The following is a 21,518-nucleotide window of genomic DNA, read 5'->3' on the forward strand; positions in this document are numbered from 1 at the left end:
GAGATTAATTTGAGTTCTTTCTTGGCTGCCAGTAGGAGGCCTCCCCCCTCTTTTTTTGTGCCTAGGTAGGGAGATTATATCGTAAAGATGTGTAGGGAGTTGCTTTAGGAGGACTAGGTCTGTTTGTTTGAGCCATGTTTCTGTTATGGCACAGATGTCTGGCTGGCTGTCAAGCAAAAGGTCATTGAGCTTTTTTGGTTAAGGATTGGGAATTGAAGAGTATGAAAGAAAGTGCAGTAAGGCCGAGAAACTGAGTGAGGGGGGAAATCATGATTGGCACAAGGGATCTTACGTTGGAGGGAGGAGACGTTGGTGGGGATTTTTTGTGGTGATAGGGCTGGTATTTGAGAGTAGGAATGGGTAAGTTAGCATGTCTGGATGGTGGTGGGTGAGTGAGGAAAAGGAAAAAAATATGGTGGTAAGGTTCTAATGTGAATGAGGATATATGGTCAGGAACGAGTGGGAACAAGGAAGGTTTAAATAGAATGGATAGACGAGGGGGGTAGGAGAACCTGAATGGTGAGTGTGAGTAGTTTGGGTAGGGTATTATCAAATGCGGGAGGCCAAGTTACAGAAGGTGAGAAAAGGGATAGTTTATTTAGATTAGGACCTGTGTAGCTGGGAGGCGTTGAATGAAGAAAGGTATAAATGAGGGCTTCATTTTATCAGCTAACTTTATATAGTATGTCTAGTGTATATGTTTAATTTTTAGTACTCCTGCATACTCCATGAGCAATGCTTGTATTTGTTTGGCAACCAGAATCAAGTCAGGGGCTAAAAGACACCTATTGCTTACTGCTGCCTGGTAACAGACTGAACCACATTTGTATTTTTTGTAACTTATTTCATTAATTTTTTTTTTTTTTTATTTAAGAGAAAAATTCTACATTCTTGATGTTGAGACATTCTAGAGCAGCAGGAGGCAAGGACACCAAGCTGTTGAACTGAACATGGAATCAGACTCAGTTTGAATGAGTTTGTGGACCATGACAGTCCCAATACCTGGAAAATTGTTATTCTTTTCTCTTTCAACATCATTCCTTTTTGTTTATGAGAACCCGTGGCTGACAGAAACGAAGGAGAGAAGTCAGATTGACTTGATGTAGTAGACATGCTGTCATTGTTATTTAGCAGTTTCGGCAGACTGATAACATACTGATATCTTTTCTAGACTTTAAATGGTGCATTAATTGTATCTGTACACTTTATTGTGGAAATAATTAATTCTTTTTACTCCAAGAGTTCTCAAGAGTCCTTGCTGGGCCCTATTAGAAACCTTTTTCTTGCCACAAGCTGGTTTCTATTAAGTCCCAAAACTGAGAACTCCAGAAGTAGAAAGAAATAAGAATTATAGACACAGTAACTTTGTTAGTTTGAAACAGTTTGTAAAACTATGTTTAAACTACAAAGATTATGTAATGCTATAACACAGCACTATACATTCACAGTTGTGCAATTCAACATAGGCAATTTTTGGAATTCAGAATAAAAAAAAAAAAAAAAGATCAAACAAACATAAACAGTCTGGTATAACTTCATTTGTTCTTCCTTATGCAAACTTACCAAGTTTAGGTACAGGCTGTGTATCCCAAAACTGGTATTTCCGTTTGCTTGCCTCATCAAGGTTTTTAGCTGGGCCCTGGCACGCAGAGAGAAGCTCCATAGCTCTCTGAATATCTTGCAACTTCTGCATTGGAATAGCTGGATTCTGTGAACAAAACAAAACAATAAGAATATAGAGAAAGGAGCCAGGCTGGCTGGGTGGCTCAGTGACAGTGCTGTGTACTGTCATGCGGAGGACCGGGTTTGATTCCCAGATAAGAACAGTCACTTCCCAGGCCAGCCAGAGCTAGGGATGCTGCAAAGGCAGTGTTCACAGCTTCTTTGGGGGCAGGGAGGAGAAGTCCCAGTCACTGAATAACAGTAACACTTAGCAGTTGAATTTATGGACTTTGGCTGCATGGCTCCAGGCTAAGGACTGCTACTGGAATGATTAGTCTGAGTGAGTTGGAAGCAGATATAAGAGGAAAAAAAATCCCTAGTGTAGGCCCCATGGTGCCTGATCCCTGCCCAGGTTCTGATGGAGTTGGAAGCACAAAGGAACAGGAGCAAACTGCCACCATCTCTGCACCCCCACCCCCCTCAAAAGAGAAGAGTATTTATTTATTTATTATGTTTATATACCGGCATTCGATCTCAATCAAGATATCACACCGGTTTTACATTCAGGTAAATACATGTAGGTATTTCCCTATCCCCAGAGGGCTTACAATCTAAGTTTGTACCTGAGGCAATGGAGGGTAAAGTGACTTGCCCAAGGTCACAAGGAGCGACAGCAGGACTCGAACCCTGGTCTCCTGGTTCACAGACAGAAAGGCGCTGATGGCCACTTATAATACAGAACTCTAGTAGCCGCTTGCCCTAGAAAAAACTTGAACCTTTGTATGGTGTCAATAAAACCTTTTCATTGTACTAAAAAAAAAAAAAATGTTGTGGTACCTGAATTTGAGACTACTTCGGTCCCTTCAGAATTGTTCTGAACAGTTTTGAAGAAGGAACCTGTGTGTTCTCAAAGGATCTGGTATTACAAGGTGACCGATGCAATAAGTTGCGCGTTAAAACGGGTGCTCGTATTGAGCGCCAAATCACCTAACGCGTACACAGCCACCTCTCCTGGGCGCCCGATGCAATATTAAAACGAGCTGCTGCGTTAAAAAGGATGCGCTAGGGAAAAATTGTGCATCCCTAGCGCTCAAACGCATCGGGTGTCCAGGCGACGTGGCTGTGCGCTCACAATGCATTGAGTGAAATACGAGTGTCCGTTTCTTCAGACCTGATGCTTAGATACAGACCAGCACCAGTGGCTGACCTGACCAAAGCTTCCTCTCACCCCAAGATCTGGCCTGATGGGCCAAGCGGTTCTGGTCAGACCCAGGGGTCCCCTAACTGAAAGGTCCATGGTCTTAAAACAGCGCTTGCCAGACCCCAAATCCCCTCTTGGCAGTAGGTGAAGGAGTGAAAACGTTAAATATCAGGCACTTAATTTATTCACTTTTTCACTTACTGCCGGTTGATCCATTTACTGTCAATTGTCAGTAACAGGACCAATCCCCGGATAAAAGGATTTTGGGGGGGGAGATTTGGGGTCTGGCAAACAGTTTTAAAATATGGACCTCCCAAATGCACCATTTCAGGTAGAAGACCCTGGGGTCAGACCTTGAGGGGGAGCTTTAGTCTGCCCAACCGCATGAACTTGAATGCCTGCCTCTAAGCAGGTATTAAGTTTCTCATGGTGGTAGGAGATGTGCTAGCCAGTCTCTTGCTTAGCATGTCTCTTTGCATTGCAGGGTAATAGCTAATTAGACCAGTGGTCTCAACAGGTGTGTCGCAGAGCCAGCAGAAGACTGATCTTTCCTCTGGACAGGATCTTTCAATCTGGACGGGAGTTGGCTGATTTCTCTTTTATTGGGTTTGACAGGAAGCTGCTCGTGCTTCCTTCTCCTCTTCCTGGCCCAGTGGGAGGTTGTTCCCTCCTCCTTCACCCAGATCAGAGTGAGAAATCACCAACTCCTGTTCATATAGGCCAGACAGGACACTAACTTTATCTTCCTCTGCCTGGCCTAGCAATGAGGCTGCTGATGCTCTCTTCACCCATGGGGCCTGGATGTGAAAGTAGGAGCATAACGGAGAAAAGGTGCATGCTCTGTAGATCCGCTGCTGCTACTGCCTCATCTTCCTCTCCTCAATGCTTCTTGCCCTCATCTGCTGCTGGAAAAGTGGGAGGGAGACTCTGGATTGGACTGAAGGCTTTTATGCTGGCTGGGAGTCAGGAGGAGGGGGAAAGGTGCTGGGAAGGAAGGCCTTGGGAGATAAGGAGTCGGGAGTTTGCTGGGTAGGAAGGGGTGGGGGAAGAATGTTGGGTAGGGAGAGGTGGAGGAAAAAGGGACTGGGGCTGCTGGACAGGGAGGAGAGATGGAAGTGAGGCAGAGATGGAGCTGTGGGGCCTGCTCAGTTGGAGGAGAGGAGAGGTCAGGGGAAGCTGAGCAGGAAGGGGTAGGAAAGAGGTGATCAGAGGTATGCTGGGTAGGGAAGAGGGAATGGCAGGGAGAGTGACGGCACAGGGAAGAGGATGCAGGGGTGGGGGGTGTTGGTAATATTGGACAGGGATATGAGGATATGAAGGGATGATTGAGTAGTTGGGAGAAGTGAGGGGTGATGGGGGTATGGAGGGGAGTGATGGGGTACAAGAGCCATACTATGTCAGTTTTGAGAATATGCATTTCTTCTCTTTGAACTTTGCATAGTGTAGGAGGAAATATATTTCTGTTTCTAGTTCTCCAGTTCTGCTTGCAGTGCAAAAGGTGATCTTGGGGTTTCCAATCCAGGTTTTGTTTGAACATTTGTAGTTTTTTATTCTATATTTGGTGAAGGCAGGTCTGTCTGTGTTCTGTGTGTGTGTGTGACTGAGATGAGGTACTTTACTAGAGGTGACGCTGTTATTGAGATGACACCAGAATCAGAATATCTGTTTTGTATGCTGAGGTTTTTGGGGTTTTTTTTTTGGGGGGGGGGGGGGGGGGGGAATTGCCATACTGGGTCAGACCAAGGGTCCATCAAGCCCAGCATCCTGTTTCCAACAGTGGCCAATCCAGGCTACAAGTACCTGGCAAGTACCCAAACACTAAGTAGATCCAATGCTACTGATGCAATTAATAGCAGTGGCTATTTTCTAAGTCAACTTGATTAATAGCAGATAATGGACTTCTCCTCAAAGAACTTATCCAAATCATTTTTAAACCCAGCTTCACTATCTGCACTAACCACATCCCCTGGCAACAAATTCCAGAGTTTAATTGTGCGTCGAGTACAATAATTTTAGTAATAGAATTTTCTGATTAGTTTTAAATGTGCTCCATGCTAACTTCATGGAGTGCCCCCTAGTCCTTCTATTATCTGAAAAAGTAAATTACCGATTCACATTTACCCGTTCTAGTCCTCTCATGATTTTAAACAGTTGTACAGGGAATTGTCTTAGTTCTGCTCTGCACCCATTGTTAGGAAGCAGGGGACTCCTGTGGAGGCAGAGCATGTGCTTATATTAAGTCCCATGATGGTCATGTGTTCAGCGTGTCACACATGTGAGCGTCATCTCAGGTGTGTCCTGATAGAAAAAAGGTTGAGAACCACTGAATTAGACTATTACCCTGCAATTTGCATGCACCCGCGCTAAGCCTGCTACGTTTCTTTTAGTGCAGGTTTTTTTGGCACTAAAAGAAAATTATTCCTTACCTGCTAATTTTCGTTCCTGTAGTACATAGGATCAGTCCAGACCGTGGGTTATGTCCCCCGTCCAGCAGATGGAGTCAGAGCAAACTTCCGAGGGTGCTGACATATAAGCAGGTGCACCCTCTAGGGATCCTCAGTATCGAGAATATCAAAGCCCAGAGAAAACAACACTAGACAGAAAAGTAGGATGGATCAAGCACCAATCAAATTGTAACCACAGAACATCTAACCAATGCAACTTGCAAGGAGAACTGTGAAGAACAACAACAAAACCTCAGAATGTAGGAGTTGGAGGGACAGGAGATAGAACGTACACGAGCAGGCGTCTGACCATTACTTAAGAAACCCGGGTGGGCGTCTGGACTGATCCTATGTACTACAGGAACGAAAATTAGCAGGTAAGGAATAATTTTCTTTTCCCTGTACGTACTAGGATCAGTCCAGACCGTGGGATGTACCAAAGCTTCCCTAAACCGGGTGGGTCCCTGAAGACCCTGCTCGAAGAACCCTGTCCCCAAAGGAACCCGAATCACCTACCGGTAGTTGCAACCGGTAATGCTTCGAGAAGGTATGCAGCGACTTCCATGTCGCTGCGCGACAGATTTCCTGAATGGGAACATGTTGAGACTCTGCCCGGGACGTGGCCAGGGCACGCAACGAATGAGCCCGGACTACCTCCGGGGGCGCCTTCCCGGCGCCGATGTAGGCTGAGGAAACCGCTTCCTTGAGCCAACGTGCGATAGTCGTCTTAGACGCCTGCTGGCCTTTCTTATTACCGGACCAAAGCACAAAGAGATGGTCGGAAGCCCGGAACTCATTGGTCACTTCCAAGTAGTGCAGCAGAGAGCGCTTCACGTCGAGACGCCGGAGGGCCTGAGGCGCATCCGACGGGAAGGCCGGCAATTCCACCCACTGGTTCAAATGGAAGGACGACACCACTTTAGGTAGGAATGAAGGCACCGTACGTATAGAAACTCCCGAATCCATGAAGCGGAGAAACGGTTCCCGGCACGAGAGCGCCTGAAGCTCGGAGATGCGTCTCGCCGAGGCAATGGCGACCAGGAACACCGTCTTAAGTGTGACGTCTTTGAGGGAGGCCTGCCGTAGTGGTTCGTAGGGAGCCTGTCCAAGGAGACGGAGAACCAGGTTGAGATTCCAGGAGGGATAGGGATGACGCACCGGCGGCCGCAGGTGCTTAACTCCCTTGAGGAAGCGCGAGACGTCCGGATGAGACGAAAGGTCTGGATGTCCCGTGGTACGAGCCAGGGAGGCTAGAGCCGAGACTTGCACACGCAGGGAGTTGTAGGAGAGACCCTTCTCCAGGCCCTCCTGGAGGAAGGCCAGGACCTGACGGAGCGAAGGCGCCGTCGCGGAGGCCCCATGTCCAGCACACCAGACCTCAAATACCTTCCAGACCCGAACATAGGCGACTGAAGTGGATGTCTTACGTGCCTTGAGAAGAGTGTCTACCACGGCTACTGCGTATCCCTTGCGCAGGAGACTCTGCCTTTCAAAAGCCAGGCCGCGAGACAAAAGTGTTCCGCCTGGTCCGAAAATACCGGACCCTGATGGAGTAGCCGCGGAAGGTGTGACAATCGCAGAGGTCCGTCCACCACCAGGTTGAGTAGGTCCGCAAACCACGGGCGCCGCGGCCATTCTGGCGCCACCAGAATGACCTGCCCTGGATGATCTTCTATCCTTCGCACCACCTTGCCCACCAGAGGCCACGGCGGGAAGACGTACAGCCGAACATGAGGTGGCCAGGGTAGCACCAGGGCGTCCACTCCTTCCGCCCCGTGATCTCTCCTCCGACTGTAGAACCGCGGAGCCTTTGCGTTGCCCGACGTTGCCATGAGGTCCATGGCAGGAGTTCCCCAGCACCGCGTGATGAGCGACATTGCCTCGTCGGAGAGAACCCATTCCCCCGGGTCCAAAGTCTGCCGACTCAGGTAGTCCGCCTGAATATTGTCCACGCCTGCGATGTGGGAGGCCGCCAGGCGGTCGAGGAACCGCTCTGCCCAGGCCATGAGGCGGGCCGCTTCGAGGGCCACCCCCGGGCTCTTGGTGCCTCCCTGTCGGTTGATGTAGGCTACCGTGGTCGCATTGTCCGAGAGAATCCGAACCGCACGCTGCCGGATGAGAGGCAGGAATTGGATGAGCGCCAATCGGACTGCTCTGGTCTCCAGGCGGTTGATCGACCAGGACGCCTGTTCCTGTGTCCACTGCCCCTGAGCTGAGCTTCTGAGACACACGGCCCCCCAGCCGGTCAAACTGGCATCGGTTGTGACCACAATCCATTCCGGCGACTCCAGGGGACAACCCTGCGCCAGGTTCCTGGGGTCTAGCCACCAACGAAGGCTGAGTCTGGCCGCCGGCGGAAGAGGTAGTATCGCCTGATAGTCCTGCGAGACCGGTTTCCACCGCGAGAGTAGCGCCATCTGTAGGGGCCTCAGGTGTGCAAAGGCCCAAGGTACCAGGTTGATTGCGAAGGCCATCGAACCCAGGATCTGCAGGTAATCCCTCGCTATTGGGACCTGGAGAGCGGCAAAATGGAGGATTTGCTCCCTCAGCGACTGGGCCTTGTCCGGCCGCAAGAAGACTTTGCCTTGAGCTGTGTCGAAGCGTGCTCCGAGAAAGTCCAGCTGCCGAGACGGAAGGAGACTGCTCTTGCCGAAGTTGACTACCCAGCCGAGAGACTGCAGAAATTCGACCACCCGGTCGACCGCCTGTTGCCCCTGCGAGAGGGACTTCGCTCGGATGAGCCAATCGTCCAGGTAAGGATGTACTAGAATGCCCTCCCGGAGCGCAGCCGCCACCACCACCATGATCTTGGTGAACGTCCTGGGTGCCGTTGCCAACCCGAAGGGGAGGGCCTGGAACTGGAAGTGCTGTCCCAGTATCTTGAAGCGGAGGAGCCTGTGATGGTCCGGACATATCGGAATGTGTAAGTAGGCTTCCGTCAGATCCAGGGAAGCTAGGAACTCCCCCGGATGAACGGCCGCTATGACCGAGCGGAGGGTTTCCATGCGAAACCGGGGTATCCAGAGGACCTTGTTGATTTCCTTGAGATCTAAAATGGGACGGAAGGATCCATCCTTCTTGGGCACCACGAAGTAGATGGAATAATGACCCGAGCCCACCTCTCCGGAGGGGACGGGTGAGATGGCCCCCAGGGCTAGGAGCCGGTCCAGCGTGCTTTGTACTCCCAGGCGTTTGTGACTTGACCCGCAGGGCGAGAAGACGAATCTGTCTTTGGGGCGATGCCGCAAATCCAACGCGTAACCGTGCCTTAGAATATCCAGGACCCATTGATCCGTGGTGATGTTGGCCCACTCCTCGTAAAACCAGGCTAGTCGTCCACCGATCTTCGGGAGGAGGGAGTGGGCCGGCCTGACATCATTGGTTGGACTTGCCGGAAGCTCCCTGCGCCGAGGAATCCCTTGGTGGTCTGCGGCCACGAAAGGACCGGGTCCAAGACTGAGACCTGTTCGAGGGGTTTCTCGGACCCTGGGGCTTGGAGCTCCGAAATCGCCGTTGAGAGCGGGACCGATTCCTGGAGAAGGAATTGGACGGACGATATGACCTCTGGCGGTCCTCGGGCAACCTATGTACGGAGTTTTCCCCCAGGGATTTAATGATCTGGTCAAGATCCTCGCCGAAAAGGAACCTACCCTTAAAGGGTAGAGAACCTAGGCTGGACTTGGACGAGGAGTCCGCCGCCCAATTCCGAAGCCACAGCAGTCGCCTGGCGGAAACAGCCGAAACCATGGTCCTCGCCAGGACCCGCAGCAAGTCGTGGAGAGCATCGGCCCCGTAGGCAATGACGGCTTCCAGCCTGTCCGCTTGCGCCGCTTCCTCAGGTGGCAATTGCTGTGAAGTAAGGAGCTGCTGCACCCACCGTAGCCCCGCACGCTGGGTGAGTGAACCACAAATGGCTGCGCGGACCCCCAGCGCAGAGACCTCGAAGATCTTCTTGAGGCAGACTTCCAACTTCCTGTCTTGGACATCGCGGAGGGCCGTTCCCCCTGTAACGGGAATCGTGGTCCTCTTGGTGACGGCAGAGACTGCCGAGTCGACCTTGGGTACTTTAAGCAGGTCCAAGAAGTCTCCGGGGAGAGGGTAGAGCTTGTCCATGGCTCTGCCCACTCTGAGCGACGCCTCCGGCGTGTCCCATTCCCGCACCAAAAGGTGTAGGAAAGACTCATGAATCGGGAACGTTCGCGCCCGGGGACGTAGGCCCGCCAGGACAGGGTCCCCTTTGGAGCTTGCTGAGGCTACAGAGGGAGCCGGAGGCCCAGGCGGTTCGACGGGCGGGTCGAGATCCAATTCCTGGAGGACGTGTGGGATGAGGTCAGACAGCTCCTCCTTTCGGAAGATCCGGAGCACCCGTGGGTCGTCACACTCCAGGTGCGCTGCCAGGACCGAATCCTCATCAGCCGTCGAAGCCGGGTCACTCCCAGGGTCCTGCGGTGGGGTCGCTCCGCTGGGTGGAAGAGCCAGGAGCGTCTTCTGGCCGCCCCCCGAGGGCGCTGGATTGGCCCCCCCCACCCCCACCAGCCGGGGCATCTTCGCGGGCGTGGGGTTCGCTTGGCCACTGCCGGGCGACCCCCCCGCCGGCTGCAGGCTCTGGCGGTACGCCTGGTGCATTAGAAGAACAAAATCCGCCGTAAACCCCCCTGCCGGTGGGGGGACGGCGAGGGCAAGGTCCGTGGAGGGGCCCGAAGCGATGGGGGGGGGAGGATGGGGCTCGAATCGGCCTCAAGCGCGGCGAAAACCCATGCTGTGACTCCTCAGCTTCCGAGTCAGCAGCGCTCTCTAGCTCCAAGATGGCCGCCGCTCCCGCCAAAGGAGGGGGCGGGGCCCTTCCCCTCAAGCCGCGGCGCTCCGAGCCTGACGGCGAAAAAGGCGGGGAAGTTGGCCCGGACTCCCCCCCGGGGAGAGCGACGCCGGAGGAGACATCCCGCGATCCGCCCTGCCCCGGGTCGGCGCCGGGAGCCCCCTGAAATCGCTGCATGGCGTCCGGTCGGGAGGGAGAACCCCTTCAGCGACCGCCCCTGGGGCCGGATCCGGGGAAACCGCGCCGCGGGAGGAGCGGGCTCGTCCGCCCAGGCTCAACTCCGCGAACCCTCCCCTCAGGAGCAGCAGGGGAATGGGACTTCCCTGCTGCCGCGGCCCCGGGGAATGAAAACGTCGCGGGGCCGAGGGGGAGGGGTTCGAATTGCGGCGCTCCGAACAGGGGAGAGACTGGCTCCACCAGCGTGCCCCTGAGCCGTCCGACGGCGAAGCTGTGAAGAAAAAATTAACAGCAACACAAACTTACCGCCGGAGAGAGGAGGAAACAACAGAAGAACAGAAGGCAGACAAATGAGAAAGTAGTCCCGCTGGCAAGCTAACCAGGGCTGCGAGACCCGGGCAGGGGCTCAGAGAGACTCCCTGAGAAGAGAAAAATTTTTTTTTTTTTTTTTTTTTTAAACTCTATTTAATAATTTAGAACCCAGGCCTGCTTGATCCTGTCCTGAAAAGAAAAAGATAGAAATAGTGGGGCAGAAGCCACCAACTGGGGAAGCAAAGGTTCCCCCACTCGCATCTGCTGGAGTCAGAGAGATACTGGGGATCCCTAGAGGGTGCACCTGCTTATATGTCAGCACCCTCGGAAGTTTGCTCTGACTCCATCTGCTGGACGGGGGACATAACCCACGGTCTGGACTGATCCTAGTACGTACAGGGAAAGCCCTTTTTACATATCAAGGTTACCTTAGCACTGAAAAACCTGTGCTAAAATGCAAGTAAAACCCATGATAGAGTTTATGTACCTTAGATCCAATGCAATAAGGGGGCGCTAAACCTGTCACAACCATCAAATTACTATCTAAAATAAGCTGAAGCTTCTCATGAAAACATTACAGTTTTGAATAAATAAATCAGAGTTCTGTAATGGTTAATGTAGTATACAATGAAAAATAGCAGTAAGAAGCAACCAGTTGTCTGTTACCATGAATGAATATACTTTCTCAAACCAGCTGCCCTCTGTGAGCCCTTTTACTGCCTAGTTATTAAACTTTATCAAAGATTTCTATTAATTACAACATGTTTTTAGACCAGCGCTTCCCAACCGGTGTGCCAGCATCAGAAGTGTAGGTATGTCAGGAAACTTTTCACTAGCCAGCCTGAACTGAAGGTAAGAAGGGCTGGGCCAGGCCAAAGCCACTGTGGCAATCCTTCAATTCTATCCTCCTGGTCAACAGGATTTCTTTCAGCAATCAGTGCTTACCCTATGCTGCCTCCTCCTGGATGCAGTCAGAGCCGCACTGGGCCTCAAAGTCTCGCATGACCTGCCAGCCCTACACAGTTTTGTTTGCAGAAGGAAGCTAGCAGAGGAGAAAGCAACAGCAGGTAAGCACTGTTCGCTAACTCCCTCACCAGCAGGAGGATATCATGGGCAGGAAGAAGAGGAAGGGTGTGGTGGGAAGAGAAGGAAAGGTAATTGTGTCAAGAGGTAGGGAGAGGAAAGAAAGAGGAGGTGATTATAATAGAGGTGGGGAGAGAGGGAAAGGAAGGGAAGGTGGTTATACCAGAGGTTGGGAGGGAGAGGAGGAATGATTATGTCAGGAGGCTGTAAGGTGGAGGGAAGGTGATGATGTGCCAGGATGAAGTGAACCCTGTGACACATACCACACACAATGGAAGGTTGGGAACCACTACTCAAAAAAGTCAACTATGTCTGGCTGCGTTTCTCCCAGAAACTAAATGTCGTATCAAGGGATCAGTATGAATCAGGCCACTTATCATACAGAGAGGCTATACAAATGATTCACAGAACTGCTACAATGTGTGCTGCACACAAACACCTGGAAACAAAAACACAAATCACCTCAACAGCACACAAGCAGCTTGTTAGAAGTCACACTGGATACTGTACCCAGGGAAACAGAGAGCAACTACGGTAGGCAGGTCTAGTCTTTGGAGCTTCTGTGGCTGAGCTGTCACCAAAGACTTAATAAAGGAAGGAGGAGACCAATTTCAATCAATCGATCTGTATGGATGAATGAAACAGCACATGTATAATCATGGAAAAGGAAGAATAACTAAGATTTGGGTAGCTAAAAATGATCTTTGGAAACTTTATTCCATAAGCCTAAAGATAGGAATAAGCTACTGCTTTAATCCAATTCACCCCCTGTACCTCTGAAGAAAAGTATCTCAGTTTTTGCGCTTTAGACAAAACTGCATGAATGTACAATAGGCATGTGCAGCAGGAAAAATTGTTTCATTTTAAAATTCATTTTGTATGGACCCTAATTTGTTTCTTTAGTTTCAAAACAAAAAAAAAAATTTGGCTTTTGTTTTTTTTTTAGTTTGATTCATTTTTGTTTGGCATTAAAGTCAATAGAGGAAGCATTACAGGTAATTTTCAGCCTATACTGGGCTTCAGAATAGGGGTTCTCTCATCAATTGTCTTAAAACTTGTGGGAAGAAATCAACGGAATGGTGAAAGAACTTCAAGATACCTAGAAAGACTGAGGAGACTGGAATGTGGTACCCAAAGTGGCATGAATAGCCTGTGACTCCGTAAAGGGGCAAGGAGTACCAGAATTGGGGGGATTTCACCAAGTCACTGTAAGAAGAGCAAAGAAGAAAAAGTGGAGACCATAAACTCTTGATGGTATCTCATTTGGTAAACTGGCACCAAAAATGACATTAGTGCATCCTAAGGCAGCATGAATGGGACAAAGTTGAAAAGGTGGCAGTAAAATCTCCAAGACAGGCACTGATAAATGGGCCAAGCAGCACAAAGAGTGGCTGGAAAGCTCCAAAGCATGAGAGGTGCAAGACATCCCCCCCCCCCCCACCGGCTGGCAAGGTGTTAGCTCTGAGGTACAACAGCAAGGCACAGTGACTAAGGGAACTCTAAGGAGTAATCTCTGGGCATGGAAGCAAGGCTGAATGGCACAAAGACCCTCAAGGTGCAGGACGGAATTTAGATTTTCTTGTAGAATGGGTTTGCCAAATGTAAAGATTATCACAATTAGTGCATCACAAAGTTTCTCTAATGATTGTGGGGTGGTTTTCCAGGAAATTATTCAGGGCTGCTTTATTTAGAGACCATTTCCCACATCACTAAGCTGCCCTCAGCCTGTTCCATTTCCTGGTTTTATATGAAATCTCTGGCACTATTCAAGATTCATCACATGCGTATATCAAAATGTTTTCTATTGTGCATCTTTTGTGACGTGCTACGTGTGATAATAACCAGACCTTACACTTTGAAGGCTCTCTTTGTGCTGCTTGGCCTCTTTATCAGTGCCTGCCTTGGAGATTTTACGCCAACTTTTCTGCTTTGTTCCCCTTTCATTTGACTTATTTTATTTATTTTAAAACATTTCTTGCTTGCCCTTCCTACGTTCAGGGTAAGGGACATCATAACATCCAAAATCAGTTAATAAACCATAGTAAAAATAGCATACATCATAACAATAAGAAACAATATAAAATAACATTTCATAACAGAACATAATTAAAGAGTGAAGGCTGCATAACATTTTAACACTCAAATACCTGCTTAAATAGGTGGGGTTTTAGGGCCTTTTTAAAGAACTTGGGCTGCTTCAAATTTCTAATTTCCTTAGGGAGTGTGTTCCAAAGTCTTGGGCCTGCTATTGAAAAGGAGGTTCCCTGATTTCATCTAGGTGAGCTGCTTTAGGCGAAGGAGTATCTAACAAATTTTCGCTGGATGAATGCAGATGGTGGGAGTGTGAATTTTCATAATAGCAGTAATCCAAGGGGAGCATAGGTTATTAATGACTGAGAAAATAATGGTAGCCAGTTTATACTGTATCCGATAAGTTACTGGAAGCCAGTGGAATAATTGGAAGTCAGGGGTAATGTATTTGCAAATTGGAATACCAGTTAATAGGCATGCAGCGGAATTCTGGATGATCTGAAGAGGATGACTGGCATATATCGGGACAACTATGAATAGCGAATTGCAGTAATCAATACCTAAGAAAAGAAGAGTTTGCAGAACAGTGCAAAAATCATTGGCATCAAGAAATATAGTTTAAGGTGTTGCAATAATCTGAGTTTGTTGAGCTTGCTGAGCTGAGTTTGTAGAGCTTTGATGTAGTACTGGATCAATAAGTACACAGAGATTCCGGATAGATTCTGAAATTGTAATGCACTGGTTTCTGCTAATGCCACTTTCTGTGCCAGTTTGACATGAGAAGCCATCAAGGGTTCATGGCACTGTTGCTGGTAAGTGGTAACCTCTTTTAAAGCCTTGGGGTGTTCCTCTCACATTTGATCTCATCTTGGTTTGCTATACTGGACTACTTTTGGGGTTCTTGCTGTGCCAACCTGGCCAGTTTTGGACACATTTACCTTTGCTTTATCTGCTCTGCTTTCGCTATCCCTGAAAAGATTGTTGTAATCTTCACATCCTCAGTGACATAAAAACAATGATTTAATATATTGTACTGGTACTGTAATGTCCACTGACTGTGCCAGTACCACACTGCTGTATGAAGAACACAGAAAAACTGTTGCAGTGAGTGTCATACTGTCTGCTCCACACTACTCTGACAGACAGGCTTCACAACACAGCCTGCTATGCTGCACTCTCTATCTTGCCCTCTCTGCTCACTTATACCCAACTGCTTACACTATGCCTGCTGCCAGGCAAACAGAGAATGAAGAAGTATACCTAAAGCTTCAATCAGAGAGGAAAACAGAACAGCAACTACAAGCAAAGCAATAAAAACCTGCTATGAGATACAGATATTGTGACATATTGCTGCTTCACTGCTATCTAGTGTGACAGACTGTTGCTGGCACAATGAGACTATAAAATGTGCTGCAGCAAAAAACTTTAGTAAGAACTCGAGAGCTCAGAGTTACGCTTTCACACAGATTATGTATTGAGAAGCAATGTAGAGCAAATCTCTGACATGCTCAGTCTTCAAGATCAGTTTGCCAGCATCACTATATTCGGTCTGCAGCGATAGGTCAGACTGGCAAATTGCTTCACTGTGATCCGTTTTTTCTCTCATCTCCTTGACAACATGCCCATTTTCCTCTTCTCTGCTGCCTATGGGTCGGGTACCTTTTGCACCTCTAGGTTGAGAAGGGTTCCCATCTTATCCAAGAATTTCGGGTAAGAGATCTTCCGGGGGTGAGCATGGTTCCGGTGCGTCCTCTGGGGGATCGGAAGGGTATCTCGTGGATGACGATGGGGGCGACAGCGGTGATTCCGACTCCACTACCGTGGGTGACTTAACCCACGGTAGTGGAGTCGGAATCACCGACTCCACTACCGTGGGGTATGGGTGTAGGTTGGGGAGGACCCTGTGGGGAGAGACCTTTGGGTGTCTCTGTGAAGGATGTCATCTGTTCCGGTTCTGCTTCCTTCCGAGGAGAAGGTGACGTGCTTCCCGTAGAGGACGGCGAGAGATGGAAAGTGGAGTCTAGGACTTCAAAGAAGCCCACCAATGTGGTGGAGAGCTGTGAAAAAGCTTCCGTTGTCTGTGGGGGCATTCTCAGCTTCCGGGATGTGCCACTGGTGGATGGTTCGGTGGGTGTTATCCCCAACTCTAATTTTCTTTTCTTTACACTGGTTGACCTGGATCCGAGTCATCCGTGCCGTGATTGGAGCCCTGTGACTGAACCAGCGACTTCTCTACCAGGGAGGACGAAGACGATGATGTGACCCAGACATACTCCTCTTCCGAGTGAGTAGATGATCTGCCATACCCCACACTCCTTGTAGACCCAGATCTTTCAGACACCCTAGGAATAGGGTACCCTTGTCCCAAGGAGGGTTCTGCAGATGTGCCCGGTACTGACGGAGCCCGGTGTTTCGGCGTCCCTTGCTTCTTGTGTTTCTCTTTTCTCCCCCGGATCTCCAGGGTATGTGAGGATGTGCATCGGCTCCGTAACGGCGAGGCAGGTGTTGCTGACCGTATCCCAATCGTCTGCGCCACTTTTGTATGGCGTTTCGGGTGCTCCATCTTTTTGTTAGGAATGCAAATAAAGGGAAGAGGAAAAAGAATTATGGTTTTCTAAAGAAGTAGCTGAAAAAATAAGGGAGAAAAGGCTAGCATTCATAAACTAAGATCGCAGAAATAGGAAGACTGGCAACAATATATGGAAAAATTAAGAGAAACTGGGAAGTAGTCAGGAATGCAAAAATTCAAATGGAAGAAAATAGCAAATACGGTAAAACAGGGGGACAAGACTTTTTTTTTTTAAAGAAATATTAGTGATAGAAGGAAGTGCAAAAGTGGCATTGTGAGACTCAAAAGTGAAGGGGAGGAATATGTAGAAGTTGATAAGGATAAAGCAAAATTGCTTAACAAATATTTCTGTTCAGTATTCACCGTGGAAGGGCCTGGAGCAGGACCACAAAGAACAAACACAAATAAGATTGGAAATGAGGTAAACCTCAATCGATTTTCAGAACAGCATGTTCGTGAGGAGCTAACTAAACAAAGTAGATAAGGCGATGAGGCCATTTGGGATACATCCAAGGGTACTAAAGGAACTTAGAGATATCTTGGCAGCTCTGACTGACTGACGTTTTCAATGCTTCTTTAGAGTCTGGAGAAGTTCCGGAGGATTAGAAAAGGACAGATGTGGCTCCTATTCATAAAAGTGGAAGAAGGAGAAGGCTGGGAACTACAGGCCAGTTAGTCTGATCTCTTTGGTGAGCAAACTAATGGAATCGCTGCTAAAACAGAGGATAGTGCAATTTTTGGAATCCAATGGATTGCAAGATCCGAGACAGCATGGTTTTATCAGAGATAATTCCTGTCAGACGAATCTGATCAATTTCCTTGATTGGGTGACCAGAAAGTGAAGTAAGGGAGAGCGCTAGACGTAGTGTACTTGGATTTCAGCAAAGCCTTTGACATGGTTCTGCAGAGAAGATTTATAAATTGTGCGCCCTTGATATGGCTGATTTAGAAACTGGCTGAGTGGGAAGCGACAAAGGGAGGTAATAAATGGAGTTCTCTAAGGAAGGGGTAGTTACTAGCAGTGTGCCTCAGGGACTGGTCCTTGGACGGTTCTTTTTAACATTTTTGTGAGCAACATAATGGAAGGATTGTTGGGAGAGGTTTGTCTTTTTGCAGATACCAAAATCTGTAAGAGTCGACAGCCAGAAAAAAAGAAGAACTATGAGGAGGATCTCAAGGAATGGTCTAAGGTCTGGCAGCTAAGATTAAAAGCTAGAAAATGCAGAGTAATGTATTTAGGATGCAAAACCCAATGGAAAGATGCAGTATTGGAGGTGAAATTCTACTAAACATAAAGGAAGAGCAGGATCTGGGGGTAATTGTATTGGATGAACTTAAGGTGGCCAAACAGGTGGATAAAGTGTCAGTAAAAGCCAGAAAGATGCTTGGCTGCATAGGGAGAGGAATAGTCAACAGAAAAAGGGAGGTGATATTACCCCTGTACAGGTTCCTGGTGAGATCTCACTTGGAATATAGTGTACAATTCTGGAGATGGTACCTTCCAAAGGATATAAACAAGATGGAGTCTGTCCAGAGGGTGGCTACTAAAACCATCCATGTTCTTCATTCAAAGCACATGGGGTTAGACTTAAAGATCTTAACATGTATACCCCAGTGGAAAGTCAAGATGGGGAGATATGACAGAGACAGTCAAATATCTCAAACATTTCCATGCACAGGAGGTGAGCCTTTTCAATGGAAAGGAAGCTCTAAAACAAGGTGTCATGAGATGAGTGTCAGTGAGTTTCAGGCCTTGCTTACCTGCAACAGGTGTTCTCCTAGGACAGAAGGATGTTAGTCCTCAGGAATTCCACCCGCCTCCCCACGGAGTTGGGTTCTCCTTCTGTTTTGTTGTTTAATTTATTCGCTCATATTTTTCTCTGTTCAAGATTGTTACAAGACTTAGGTGCCCAAAAATTACACGTCCAACACTTAGGTGATCCACATCTAAGCACCTAATTAGGCGCCCAAGGCTTAGATGTCCCAAAGATAAGCACCCTAAAAAACTTAAGCACACAGTACAACTTGTGCACACAGGAAAGAGTGTGGCCACTACGGGCACCATGTAACTTGGATGTACAGACTACAAGGCCGACTGTGCATCCAAAAACTGGGTGCACGACCTGGACGCACAGCTAGACATGTATGCCGAACATACAACCCTGTAGAGGGCAGCCTAAGAAAGCGAGTGAAATGCCGTTGTGGTCTACCACACTGCGCAAGAGCCTCAGAGTGGGACCTAGCCTAGGAGACTACTCAACCCGCCAGGCTGCCCATGTCCCTTGACCTCCCACGGAGCAGGACAAACGTCAGAATGGCGAGCCAAGCACAGAGACTGGGGGGAAGGAGGAAGCCCTACGCAATAAAACCTCCTTCTAAGTCTCTGTATATTAGATTAATTTTTCTTTTTTTTTTTTTTAACTTACTGGAGCTCAGTCTTACCTGGCTGAGTACGGAGACTGTCTCCGGCTGCAGAGGAAGACGTCATGTACCGTCAACACCACACTCTGCTTCCTGTACCTGCTACCTTTCAGCTGCATAAGCAGCTAAGTCCATGCCGGCTGAACACCAGCTACTGGACCCCAGTGCCCGAAGGCCATGTCTAACACGGACCGCAATGATATGTGTCCTCTGCCTGGAGGCATCGCATGACGTCTGGGGTTGTCACAAGTGTGCCCAAATAACCCTGAAAAGATGTTTTGCCTGAGTCAACAAGATGGAGAAACTCTTTGGGTCAAGGAAGTCCAAGCCATTGACTTTGGCATTGGGACCGATTTGGACCTTGCAGCCTCACTGATGGACACATTGACATTGGTGGGACCATCGGTTCTGCCGATGTCTCCAGTAGATAGGGACGCCGGAGACTGGCCACGCTTGGTCTTCTCCAGGTGGAGGAAGTTGGGTTCTTCCTCTTAGACCTCGGCACTGGGGAAAGACAGGGCCGAGCACTGAGGGAAGCCTAGGAAGCAGTGGCACCGGTCACCTTCGATGCACAGGGTTGTGCTGGCTCATGCTTGATGCCCTTGAAATGACTCCAGGGTGAGGAGCACCTAACCTCCATCAATGCCAGGGGTCCATGACGATCTCAACCAGTCCTGGTGCCAGTCGCTGATCTACCACAGGGATCTGAGGAAGATCTGGCCACCACTCCTTCCTCCCAGTCAATGTTGGCTTTGGCAACTTTTGAGGAGTAGTTGGAGCAGTGTGTCCAGCTAGCGGTGGAGCGGACATTGCAGGACATCGGTCCTACGGCACCAACGCAGGTCCTGTCCACTTTAGAACCACTGCTCACCCACACTGCACCCTGTCAAGGGGCAGGGCTATCCATCCTGTCTACAGAATAGTTCAGGTGAGCAGGAAGGCACTTTGGACAGCCTAGTGAATTGGGAAAGCTAAAGGCAGTACTTGCGATAACGTGGCGAAAATATAGGGAAACATGGTGTATCTTTACCATGAATGCTCTAGCTTTTCCTCCCCTCCCATCGACATTCCTACTAGAAGTCAGAAGGAACAAAGAGCACAAGGAGGCAGACTGCTGGACTGCAGGGGTAAGAACAAGTCGCTTGGTTGTATATCTCAACCCCAAGAGAATAACTCACTGCCGATTCCAGTAGGGAGTTACCTACTGAGATAAGAGCCCTCAGCTTGCTTGGAACAGCTGAAATAGAGAAAATCCCCCAGGGAAGAAATACAGAAACACTCCACCAAGAGACTGGAAGCAGAGGTGCCCAAGCGCAGACCCCTATCAAATAGGATTTCTTCACCAGCCTGGAAACACAGGGCAGGGGGGTCAGTGTGTCCTCAGAACAGACTGCCACAAGCCTGGCTTAGGTATTAATACCTCAGCCATGATTACATATAATTCCCCCAAGGAAGCACGTGGCTTCATCAGGATACAACAAAAAGCCTGGAGGGCACCGGACAGCTGTGCCTGGATGTCTCAGCATCCCAGGATGCCTTGAGTGAATGCAGACCTCAGCGCTTGATCCATCCAAGGCCGAAACCCCTGTCGCCCAAGGGCTCTCAAGAACCCCGGTGGTTGATGGCCTCAAGGATGACCAGGGTGTTCAACGGCGATCGATGGCCAACACGCCCAATGGCCTCCATAGTGGCTCCACACCTCAATGTTATTGAGGCAGCTCCACACTGCAACTAGGAAGACCATTGCCTCAAGGCCATGCACCTAGATGGCATCGAGGATGCCCACGTCCACACCTCGATGGGACTGAGGGCATCAATGGCATAGAGGGCCTTGGGGGTGTTTATGGCCCTGAGGGCATCAATGGCATTGAGGTTATCGAAGGCAGTTCCAATGTTGAGGGGAACCATGGTGCTTGATGGCAACCCTGGTCCCTGACACTAGGAGGTCGGTGCTGCTACTCCGCCACTTCAAGGCCCAAGGAGCTCGATGTCTCCAGTGCATCACCACAGATGCCAACAACACAGAAGGCCCTTACAACATCGAGGGCGGTCATATCCCTCAATGGTATTGAGGGTGCCCTGGTACCTCGACGGCGTCAAGGGTGACCATGGCACTCAATGGCAGTCCTGTTCCCCAACACAGTTCTGACAGACGTGTCAGATAATTGGTGCGCTGGACTCAGATGTGTATGGGCAACTGTTACTGGGCATGGCACCAAAGGTGTGGCTGCAAGCTGCTTGTCCAGGCTCCTGCTCACCCTCTCTCACAAGGAGACTACACTGCCATACTGGGCAAGCAGAAGGGAATCTACATCATCCAGGGCTCCTTCCTGTGGAGACTAATTTCTTTGAATGTGAGGAAGATTATCTCCCTCCCCCCACAGGTACGGTGTGTTCCTCGATCTCTTCACTACCTGAACCTCCAGCGATGCCAATCAAAACGATGAAATCCAATTCACATTCAAAAAACCCCCTTTTTGAATTATTTTTAATGAGATATTTGAACATTTAATAGCTCACAATCTGTGAATCTTGTCAATAAACCAGCGTTGTTCATGCAGGAGGTCGGCGGATCTAGTGTCTGACCCAAACCAACCTCACTGCTGAAGGCTGAAAAATTTTTTTTTAAGAGACGGAGGGCAGGTTTCATATATATGAGTTTCAAGCCCCAGCCAGGGTGTACTCAATTCTGTATATATAATCATAAACCAAACCACCACCGTCCAATTTTTTAGAAAACTCTGTGCAACCAATTCAAATTAAATCTTCATGTCCCGATGTGATGTTTTTATATTCTTCTTT

The 21,518-nt window shown here is 49.0% G+C and overlaps 1 protein-coding gene across 1 annotated transcript in view; it reads right to left on the reverse strand.

Annotated features, from left to right (window-relative positions):
- The window catches only part of NMT2 (N-myristoyltransferase 2), a 188,454-nt gene that overhangs the window by 119,542 nt on the left and 47,394 nt on the right, over positions 1 to 21,518 (reverse strand). Inside the window, 1 exon segment of the mRNA XM_029588818.1 lies at positions 1,564 to 1,708. Coding sequence (XP_029444678.1) covers positions 1,564 to 1,708 — 145 coding nt within the window.

The sequence above is a fragment of the Rhinatrema bivittatum genome, chromosome 2, assembly GCF_901001135.1.
Source record: "Rhinatrema bivittatum chromosome 2, aRhiBiv1.1, whole genome shotgun sequence".
Taxonomy (NCBI): Eukaryota; Metazoa; Chordata; class Amphibia; order Gymnophiona; family Rhinatrematidae; genus Rhinatrema; species Rhinatrema bivittatum.